The sequence below is a fragment of the Apium graveolens genome, chromosome 10, assembly GCF_009905375.1.
Source record: "Apium graveolens cultivar Ventura chromosome 10, ASM990537v1, whole genome shotgun sequence".
Lineage (NCBI taxonomy): Eukaryota > Viridiplantae > Streptophyta > Magnoliopsida > Apiales > Apiaceae > Apium > Apium graveolens.
In genome coordinates, this window is record NC_133656.1 from 209,129,578 (window position 1) to 209,141,546 (window position 11,969).

The 11,969-nt window shown below is 37.1% G+C and overlaps 1 protein-coding gene across 1 annotated transcript; it reads left to right on the forward strand.

The window, feature by feature from the left end:
* Positions 1-5,488: 5,488 nt before the first annotated feature.
* On the forward strand, positions 5,489-11,654 carry LOC141688926 (ABC transporter B family member 1). Its single transcript, XM_074493073.1, has 10 exons — positions 5,489-6,011; positions 6,109-6,163; positions 6,231-6,406; positions 6,538-6,738; positions 6,818-7,077; positions 7,164-7,480; positions 7,560-7,783; positions 8,532-8,905; positions 9,010-9,724; positions 10,238-11,654. Exons 1-10 carry the CDS (start codon positions 5,523-5,525, stop codon positions 11,522-11,524), a joined length of 4,098 nt encoding a protein of 1,365 aa, XP_074349174.1. The 5' UTR covers positions 5,489-5,522; the 3' UTR covers positions 11,525-11,654.
* The last annotated feature ends 315 nt before the right edge of the window (positions 11,655-11,969 follow it).

Below are 11,969 nucleotides of genomic sequence, written 5' to 3' on the forward strand. Positions count from 1 at the left end.
AGAGCCTCTCCCCACATGTATTTAGGCAACCCGGAGTTAATTAGCATACTATTAATCATATCTTTAAATGTTCTGTTCTTTCGCTCAGCAACCTCATTAGACTCGGGTGTGTATGGTGGAGTAACTTCATGAACTTTATCATTGTTGGCACAAAATTCATTAAAAGAATTACTCGTATACTCACCACCTCTGTCAGATCTCAATCGTTTAAGTACCTTACTAGTTTGTTTTTCAACTTCAGTTTTATATATAATGAATTTACTAAGTGTTTCATCCTTATGTCTAAGTAAATAAACATAACAATATCTACCACTATAATCTATAAAAGTAATGAAGTATCTAAACTGGTCCTTGGTCAACACACCACCAAATTCACAAATATGGGTGTGTACTAAATCTAACAAGTCTGAATCCCTAACAATGTTATGAAAATGTTTCCTTATTTGTTTAGCAGACACACATAATTGACATTTAAAATTCTTTTCTATGGTATGTTTTGGAATCAACTCTAAGTTCATCATATTCTTAAGAGCACCAAAGTTTAGGTGACCTAGTCTAGCATGCCATATATTCGAGGATTCAACAAAGTTAACAGAAGGAATAATATTATTATTCAAATTCCCGAAAACGGGTTCATCATTAATAACAAATAAACCATTTGACAAGTAAACCTTTCCAAAAAATGTACCAGTATGAATAAGAACTACTTTATTACACTTGAAAGAAATTTCAAAACCACTAGAAACTAAACAGCTTCCACTTATTATATTTCTACGCATGTCGGGAACATGATGCACTCTAGTCAGAGATAGTATACGTCCTGAAGGGAACTTCAGATCCACGTTTCCTATTCCAAGTACTTGAGCGGCACTAGCATTCCCCATATTCACAGTCAAGCTATGACTCTGTTGATAAGATACAAATAAACTAATATCAGCACAAATATACACATTAGCTCAAGTATCTATCAACGATTCATTTGACAGATAGGTAGAAAATATTACAGGGTTGTAAAATACATACCGGTCAACGTCGGTTTCAGAAGCCGTAGCCTCACCAACGATCATGTTCACTACGGGTCCACTTGCGGTTCCAAGCACATCATTCGCTTGCGCTACCACATCGGCTTTCTTCGCTTTCTTCGTAGGGCAGTCCTTACTCCAGTGCCCAACCTGCCCACAAGACCAACATGGTTTGTTTGCCTTGGGTTTCTTGGCCTTGTCCTTGTCACTCTTAGGTTTATTACTATTCACTTTCTTAGCAACAACCTTCCTTTTCTGTCCTACAGTTGCTACGTTTACCTTCGAGGTACCGTGCTCAATTGGCATCACATGTCCCTGTTTGGACTTGTGTTGTTCTTGGACCGAGATGTCCAACATAAGGTTGGTCCAGGTGATCTCTCCTTTCTGTCTTTTCAGGGAGAGAGAGAACTTTTCCCAAGACTTTGGGAGCTTTTCAATCACGCTCATAACCTTGAACTTCTCAGGGAGGTCCATTCCGGACTCCTTCAAAACATGCACTATCATCTTGAACTCATGCACTTGCTCAGTCATGGACTTATTGTCCACCAGCTTGAACTCAAGGAACCTTGCCACATAATACTTTTCCAGACCTTGTGAGTCAGTATTATGTGTCTGGTCCAGCTTCTCCCATAAGAGTTTTGCGGAGTAGGCATCAGAAGAATATACATCAAACAAAGTGTTTGTTAGAGCAGCCAAAATGGCCGCCCTAGCCACCCCATCCTTCTCGGCCCACTTCAAAAAAGCCTTAACCGTGTCATCCTTCTCTTGATCTACAAACGGTTTCTCATATTCCACAACCGGCCATTAACACTTTATAGTCAGTAAACCATAATTTCATCATTTTCTGCCAACGAGAAAAGTCGATGCCACCGTTGAATTTCTCTGGTAAACCAGTTAATTCAAAAGCTTGTGGAAAGCTAGAAGTGGTCCAATCTATGGCCCCAACAGTTGCACCAGAACTACTACCACCACCAACGGGAACCTCAGCTTCGCTTACCATTATTACGCTAAATAATATATAACTAATTATCTCTTCAAGAATGTTGGAAATATAACTAACTATTACAGCAACATAGAGGCAATTATATATCGTATTTAGCAAGCCAAGGCCAAGATAACAGTTAACAAAATAAAATATATAGGTAAACAGCATGCAAATCAGAAACTGAAGGAAAAAAATAAAGCAAGAGAGCGTACTAGTAACCATAGCTTTAACACAGAAAGAAAAGACAGAAAGGAGTGGTGTGCAACTGGTACAATGTAACAAGAAACCAAAATGAAACCAGCTGAGTCGTCAGGCCTTACTCGAAGCCCTGACTGCTCTTGAAGAGATAATTGCCCCCACCTGCTGCGTTGGGATGCTTGCAATCCCTCCTCCAGGATAAAACAGCTCCGGACTTGATGTTCACAGCAATAACAAATCCAACTTCGACTAAGACCTCAGTCGCCGGAAAAAACAGCAGCTCAAAACTTGTGTTTTGGGAGAGAAAAGAGAGTAGAGAGGAGAGGAAGAGAATGTAGGCATGGTGCATGAAACACAGCTACTTAGTCCTCTATTTATACTAGAGGCTAAGTGTAACTGACCACCCTAACTAATATTAAAATTAAACTGCACATTAATTAACTAAATCAAAACTGATGAATTTTTCTAGAGGCTAAGTGTAACTGGCCACCCTAACTAATATTAGAATTAAACTGCACATTAATTAACTAAATCAAAACTGATGAATTTTGAATTTAAATAAAATGTAACAACCGGCATTTATCTCACACATTATATCAGATTTAATTTTAATTTGAATTATATCATCTTTGTCAAATGTCCAGGTACAATGAATCTGACTAAGCCCAATTCAGAAACCGAACCCAGCCCAAATTGATAAATAAATTCTAATTAAAATATTAAATCACAAATAAATAAAATCCTCGCCCAGGTCGCCTCGTGTACGCGAGACGCCGAGAACACAATGCACCATCACACACCTTAGTAGTTATACACTACCCATGTGTGTGATACTATATAAAGCCAACACCCCCTTTAATTATTTTCAATGTGAGACAAAACACATTCTCTATTTTTCCAAGCTAACTTCAACTATAATTTTCAATGAATTTGATTAAGAAAAATTCTTAAAATCATACATAAAAGTTTAAGTTCACGCGTCATGGAATAACTTCCAATCATTTGATATAAGAATTATCATCAAGAACATGATAAAACTATGATTTATAGTTCCAACTTTTCTAACGCTTTCACCCCATGATTTTTCTTACCAGTGTTCACTAATCGATAGTAATATTATAATTTAAGCTTTATCCTAATATAGTGCAGGGATTTTGGCAATGAATGAATGTGGTCCTAGAACAATGCAAAGCAATACTCATATAGTCTCATCCTACCACTATTAGTTAAAACGAATCAACAGTCTTTTCTTCCCCTTCTTAACGGATGCATTGTTAAACCATTTAAATTACACGGTTAAGAATAATTATCCAGATTATTTTTTCAGTTTAAATGGTTGAAAAAGAAAAAAGTTTGTAACTCCCCATTCACAGTTCAAATAAAAAAAAAAGAAAAGAAAAAGAAAATACAGATAGTGGAATATAGTATCATTAGCTTAAGCCTTAAGGTGAGGTGACTCGCATGATCTGTACAAGGCATCAATAAGTACTTTGTTCTGACAGACATCTTACATTAAACACTTGATTAACATCCTAATTGTCATTAAGTAATTCACTATTGATCCTGACAAATCTAACAGCCTTTAATTAAACTGCTTGCCTCTCTGACATTTCTGTAGTTTTTTTTATGCTAAAGTATACTTGTATAAAAGTATCTTGATATATACAAAAAGTGGATAGTTTAACCTAATGCTGCCTAAATTTAGAATATCCAACAAAAAATTACAAACGACTTTTTATTGAAATTTCAGCATTGCATATTTTAAAGGCAAAAAAGTTAGCTCCAGAGTTGTTCTGAAATGACAGAGGTGACGTATGAAATGACTGAGGTGACGTATGAGTAAAATGCAAGGGCCCTTCCCAAGACGTGTTGCTTACATGCAGTAAATACTTTTGGTAATAAAGAAAAATAAAAAAAAAAGGGAAGTTTGGACAAAGCGTAGTGGGGATTTGATTCGATGTTATCTGGGTTTTCACTGACATAATAAGTTTAGAAGATTTGATATCATAATTTTGTGTATGTTCTATATTGATATTCTGTAGAATCCTTTAAATAGTTACGGCGAACATTTATTTTCTTCGTCTCATATTTTATAATTTCGATTATTGTTTATCTCGAGATTTGTTAAAATATATAAAATAAAGCGTTAAATAAGCTATTTTTGAATTAAACTATATTAAATGAATATATTTAGAACCGAGATTTGTTTATATATTCATGAAATCCAGATTTTCCTATATATTTATCATAGATTAATTCATCAAAATTCTACTCAATTTTAATTTGAGACAGAGAAGAGTACAGACAAAGAGTTTAGGATTGAGTGGAAGATTTGACATGTATATTCTGCAAGCAAACACAATACTCATAATTTAACTTGTGGAATAAGCCAAACCCAACATAAATCCTCGAAGCTATTGCACCATATTCAAGGCAGAACTCAAATATGATGGAGTATTTTAATAGACAGAACCAACCAGTAGTCAAGGGTCCTAAATTTCAAGAAATGAATGGAAGAATGTAAACAATGGACATGAAATAGTGTAAGATTGTAGTGGGGTAGTATAAAAGAAACTGTTAATGGCAGTAAAAGCAGTGAGTTTTGGTCAAAAATCCAATGTCAAGTTTACACCTAGTATTCTTCTCCTGTCTGTCGGATGCCCAAATCTTGAATAATAGGCACAGCCTTAGCCCCTTAGCCATAGTTTTAGTATAGTATAGCGTGCTCTCATCTGTCACTTTCACTGTTTGTTATTGTTTGTGTTTTACCAAGCAAGCAACAACAAACCAACTGTTTAACACACAAGCCTCTCTGTCAATGCTTACTTCAAATTGGTGCATCTGTTTTGTATTTAGAGCTAACTTCAAGAGTTCCACTTTTGTTGTATACGTATATAACTGATTCGAAAAAAATACTATACTTCCCACTATTCAACTATATTATAGTGCATAAAATTTTGCGTAGCTACTTAACATTTATCGGAGCTATGTCAACTTTTTGTGTTTATAATGTGTGAAAAATGTTTGTCTACATTAATATGTAATTTTTATCATGTTTATTCTAAAAAATGTTAATTCTGCAATGTAGAACACAATTTTTTTAAGTGCAATTAACTATAGAAGTAGAATTATTACTGTGTATAAATAAATATTGTATTTCCAATTCTTCGATTTCCGTTATTTATAACATCTTTGTTAAACATAAACAATAACTGAGATCCAAAAATAAATGTAAAGATAAAAGAAAATGAAAGCGGTGGAGAGAGAAGATAAAAGAGGAGGGAGGAGGGGGATGGTTAGTTCGTAAATGTAAAGCAATGTCACAAGAATATGAGGAGGAGGAAATAAAGAGCAATAATAATAACAACAACAATAAGACTAGTATTATATCATCATCAGAACAGTGGAAATGTTCTGAAACTGAAGGCATTCAACTTGTAGTATCAACACCACCTCCTACTCAAATTCACTTACAAGCTCAACCCTTTAGTAAACCACAAGCAACTTCATTACATAAAGCTCAAGAACAAGTTCCAAAGTTTAAAACACAAATGGAGGGTACTTCTGATCAGGGCAGTTCCAAGAAAACAGATGAAGATAAGAAGAAACAGCCTGCTGCAGTTGGGTTTTTAGAGCTGTTCAGATTTGCTGATAGATTAGATTATGTTTTGATGATTATTGGCACTCTTGGAGCTTTTGTTCATGGCTGTTCTTTGCCTGTGTTTCTTAGGTTCTTTGCAGATCTTGTTAATTCTTTTGGTTCTAATGCTGACAATATTGATAAGATGACTCAAGAAGTGCTCAAGGTGATGACTGTTTACAAAGATTGTATGCATATATGTATTGTCATGCACACTCTTATAAGGCCTAGTGTTGATTAGTTGCTCTGTTTTATGTGTGTAGTATGCATTCTACTTTCTTGTAGTTGGAGCTGCAATTTGGGCTTCTTCATGGGCAGGTGAGATATTTTCTAAATGTATTGTAGTATTAGTGGGCTATATATGCTAATTGTGAAATATTTGCAGAGATATCTTGTTGGATGTGGACTGGAGAGAGACAAACAACTAAAATGAGGATTGAGTACTTACAGTCAGCTTTGAATCAAGATGTTCAATTTTTCGATACTGAAGTTAGGACTTCAGATGTTGTGTTTGGGATTAACACTGATGCTGTCATGGTCCAAGATGCCATTAGTGAGAAGGTAAGAGTTTGAAACAATGAAATTGAATAACTTTAGATATAAGCTTCAATTGTGTCTCTGTGTTTATCCTCTGTTTCACATTACATGGTGTCTGATTTGCCCTGCACTTGCTCTTTATAATTTGTGTGCAGTTGGGGAATTTTATTCACTATATGGCAACTTTTGTTTCTGGATTTGTGGTGGGATTTACTGCTGTGTGGCAATTAGCTTTGGTCACACTTGCTGTTGTTCCTCTTATAGCTGTGATTGGAGCTATCCACCAAATTACATTATCTAAGCTCTCTGCCAAGACCCAAGAAGCTCTTTCACAGGCTGGAAATATTGCGGAACAGGTGAGGAAATGTGATTGTTTTAATCATTTTTCTGATGTGTTTTGGTCTGTCGATGTTCTTATTTCTAATGAAACTGCAGACAGTTGGTCAAATTCGAATGGTTTTCGCATTTGTCGGTGAGTCTAGAGCTCTAAAAGCATACTCATTGGCTTTAAAGACTGCCCAAAGGCTCGGATATAAGAGTGGATTTTCAAAGGGGTTGGGACTTGGAGCTACGTACTTCACCGTCTTTTGTTGTTATGCTCTTTTGCTTTGGTATGGAGGTTATCTGGTGAGGCACCATTACACTAATGGAGGACTTGCTATAGCCACAATGTTCTCAGTTATGATAGGAGGAATGTGAGTATTCTGCTGCATTGTATTTATATGTCTATATCTTGTAAGAATCCACATGTGATTAAAAACATGTCTTCTTGTAATTATAGTGCTCTAGGACAATCTGCCCCAAGTATGGCTGCATTTGCAAAGGCTAGAGTTGCAGCTGCTAAAATCTTTTTAATAATCGATCACAAACCGAGTGTGAACAGAAACAGTGAAACGGGATTGGAACTAGAATCAGTTTTAGGACAAGTTGAGATAAAAAACGTCGATTTTTCATATCCTTCGAGGCCAGATGTACTGATACTAAACAATTTGTCCTTAAGTGTGCCGTCCGGAAAGACCATAGCTTTGGTTGGAAGCAGTGGATCTGGAAAGAGCACTGTTGTTTCCCTCATTGAGAGGTTCTATGATCCGACCTCAGGTATAACATTCATATGTGAAAGCAGACAGATTTAATGCATTTGTCAGCGAATATTTATTATGTTAATTTATGTTTCCAGGTCAAGTTTTATTGGATGGAAATGATATAAAGACCCTAAAGCTTAGATGGTTAAGGCAGCAAATTGGACTGGTGAGCCAAGAGCCAGCTCTGTTTGCTACCACCATCAAAGAAAACATACTCTTGGGTCGGCCTGATGCAAGCCTCGTCGAGATTGAAGAAGCTGCTAGAGTTGCCAATGCTCATTCTTTTATCATTAAGCTCACCGATGGCTATGACACACAGGTTACTCAATAAACTAAATTACCTTCTTTAATCTATAATTTTAGAAAATATTTTTTTTAAAACAGATGTATCCTTAATGTATATTCTGCAATCAAGCTTGTTGACAGTGAGTTTATGATAAATTAATGCACATGAGTGTAGTTGCCCGGACGGTGAGGGTAGTGATAGATCTTAATAAACAGAGAGGAGTGGCTCTGTTTGTTTTTTGTTGCTATCTTCTTGTTTTCTATATTAAAGACCAAATGCATTGTTTGGTCAACTAATAAAACCTAACTTCTCAAAAGTCAAAAAAGGAAAGACACTGTAGGTGTTTAGACATATATGCATCTAATTTATTTAAAGGTGCAACATGGTCTCAGTCAACAAGGCATGTGCTGATACAAAGTAGGTTTTATTTATTCAGGAACAAACAGGGACTTCTGAACTTGGCAGGATGGGGCAACCAATTGGAATATTATGATAATAGTAATTATTATTATTATTTCAATAATATGTTTATGTGTTTTTGGGAATTGGTAGAAGGGACCACTGAAAATGAAGAAAAATATGCATTAATATATTAGTAACAGCAAGTAGATCCTTAATAAATTACAGTTATGTAATTATTAGCTTTTGTTATTCTCTATGTTGCAGTATCCGAGCTTTTACGGTTATCTATCACTGTTTTTTTTGTCAAGTTGACAAAATTATTGTACTGGTAGTTTTTAAAGCAGTAAAAAATGAAATACTAAATTAAAGAAATTTGTAGGTAGGGGAGAGAGGATTGCAACTCTCTGGTGGACAAAAGCAGAGGATTGCTATAGCAAGAGCAATGCTGAAAAATCCAGCAATCTTGCTTTTGGATGAAGCAACAAGTGCACTAGACTCTGAGTCGGAGAAGCTTGTTCAAGAAGCACTTGATCGTTTCATGATTGGAAGAACAACTCTTGTCATTGCTCACAGACTATCAACAATCCGGAAGGCTGATTTTGTTGCCGTCCTGCACCAGGGTAGCGTCTCTGAAATTGGGACTCATGACGAGCTTATGTTTAAAGGAGAGAACGGGACATATGCCAAACTCATTCGCCTGCAAGAAGTTGCACATGAAACTGCCGTTAACAATGCCAGAAAGAGTAGTGCAAGGTACTCTAACAATGGTAACAGTATATTAGAAGTGCACCAATATCTGTTGGATGCAATCAGGAACTGGATTGATAGTTAGTTAATTGACGGTTCTTCTTTTGCAGGCCTTCTAGTGCAAGAAACTCCGTGAGTTCACCTATAATCACCAGGAATTCTTCATATGGCCGGTCACCATACTCACGCCGCTTATCTGATTTTTCCACTTCTGACTTTAGCCTGTCTCTAGATGTATCATATCCCGGTTATAGGATTGAAAAGCTTGCATTTAAGGAACAAGCTAGTTCCTTCTGGCGGCTGGCAAAAATGAATTCTCCAGAGTGGCCTTATGCATTAGTTGGTTCTGTCGGTTCTGTTGTTTGTGGCACCCTTAGTGCGTTCTTTGCATATGTCCTCAGTGTTGTTCTTAGTGTTTACTACAATCAAGACCATGCATACATGATAAGAGAAATTGAAAAATATTGTTATCTATTAATTGGTGTCTCATCAGCCGCGCTTATATTTAACACACTACAGCACTTTTTCTGGGATGTAGTAGGAGAAAATTTGACTAAACGGGTAAGAGAGAAAATGTTGGCAGCAGTTCTGAAAAACGAAATGGCTTGGTTCGATCAGGAGGAAAACGAGAGCTCTAGAATTGCAGCTAGGCTAGCTCTTGATGCCAATAACGTTAGGTCAGCAATTGGGGACAGAATTTCAGTAATCATGCAGAACTCAGCTCTTCTGCTAGTTTCCTGCTCTGTTGGCTTTGCTTTGCAATGGCGCCTAGCCCTAGTCCTCATTGCTGTTTTCCCTATTGTTGTTGCAGCCACTGTATTGCAGGTATGCTTTTAAGACTACGTTTAAAAATTTCAGCTTTTTTTAATATAAAATAAAAATTACAGCTTGATATAGATGGCATTAAGAAACTGTGTTCTTAGGAACGTAGATGTCCGCCTATGTTTCCGTTTGAATTAGGCTTTGAGCTTGCATGTCCATCGTATAATTAATATAATCAAGCAAAACTCGTGCTTAATGTCCACAGTTGATAATGTTTGGTCGGGACAACTCGAGTTCTTGAAACAGGTAAATATAAGGACCAACCTAAGATTTTGCAAAAACAATCATGAATGTGATAAAGGATAGCTGTGTTTGCTTGTATTTATTAAAATGTACACGACGCAAACATGTATTCGACACCATGTAATTTTTTGCTCATTTTTAGAATTACGTTAAATTAAATCTTTATCTGGTAATATTGCCCCTAAGGTTAAAAAATAATGTTCATATAACAATGAGGGTTCCCAGGGTACAGTTTTTGAAGTGGTCACTTAATATATAATTTACTTCCCACAGAAAATGTTCATGCAAGGATTCTCTGGGGACTTGGAAGCTGCGCATGCCAAAGCCACACAGTTGGCAGGAGAAGCTGTTGCAAATGTGAGAACTGTTGCCGCCTTCAATTCAGAGTCCAAGATTGTCAGACTTTTCACCTCCAACCTAGAAACTCCACTACGCCGCTGTTTTTGGAAGGGACAAATTGCTGGAAGTGGTTATGGGATAGCCCAGTTTTTACTTTATGCTTCATACGCCCTTGGTCTCTGGTATGCCTCCTGGCTTGTGAAGCATGGTATCTCTGACTTCTCAAAAACGATCAGAGTTTTCATGGTTCTTATGGTCTCTGCGAATGGTGCAGCTGAAACACTGACGCTAGCCCCTGACTTCATTAAAGGTGGTCGAGCCATGCAGTCGGTCTTCGACCTCCTTGACCGCAAAACTGAAATTGAACCTGATGATCCAGATTCCACGCCAATGCCTGATCGAATTCGTGGAGAAGTAGAACTGAAACACGTGGACTTTTCTTATCCATCCCGCCCTGATATGCCAGTTTTCCGCGACCTGAGTATCCGTGCTCGAGCTGGCAAAATTCTTGCCCTTGTTGGTCCTAGTGGATGTGGAAAGAGTTCAGTCATTGCACTTGTTCAGAGATTCTATGAGCCATCATCCGGGCGTGTTATAATTGATGGCAAAGATATTCGTAAATACAATCTAAAGACATTGCGGCGTCACATTGCAGTAGTGCCACAAGAACCGAGTCTATTTGCAACGACCATATACGAAAATATTGCTTACGGCCATGATTCAGCAACAGAAGCCGAGATAATGGAAGCAGCAACATTAGCAAATGCTCACAAGTTTGTCTCGTCATTGCCAGATGGCTACAAAACTTTTGTTGGCGAAAGAGGGGTTCAGTTATCCGGAGGCCAGAAGCAAAGAATAGCCATTGCTCGAGCTTTACTAAGAAAGGCAGAACTAATGCTACTCGATGAAGCCACAAGTGCACTGGATGCAGAATCCGAAAGGTGTGTGCAAGAGGCTCTGGAGCGCGCATGCTCAGGAAAGACCACCATAATTGTTGCTCATCGCCTATCTACGATAAAAAACGCCCATGTGATTGGAGTAATAGACGATGGAAAAGTAGCAGAACAAGGCTCGCATTCGCATCTATTGAAGAATTACCCTGATGGCTGTTACTCACGTATGATACAGTTGCAGAGGTTTTCACACGGGCAGGCTGTAAATATGGCAACAGGCTCAAGTTCCTCAGCAGCACGCCCCAGAGAGGACCAAGACAGAGAATGAAACAAAATGAAAAGGGAAAACTCGAAGGCGTATGCTTCCCCCTTCATTATTTTTGTCTTTCTTGGTTTTTGGTATAGTATAGCATGGCTGTTATATATTTTTTTACCATAATATATATCCTTACTTTTGATTTTTGTTTTTCGAACTCCTTACCTTGAAAGGAATCGTGTAGTCTCCACCATTGATCGTATTGAATTAACAAAAAAAAAACTAACAGGCAATTCTATTCTTGATGTTTAGGAGGGATTGTGAAAATTTAATCCTAGAGTCAAATCTATACTTAAGTTTGTACTTTTTAATATACATTTTTTAAAATATAGTTTGCAAGAATTCGAAGTTGACATAGGCTATCTCATCACGTTCCGTTGGCTCTAATTTTTAAGTTGACATAGGTTATCTCATTTTAAGTGCCCTGTTCAAAATCTAAAAAGGTGCCTTACTAAAT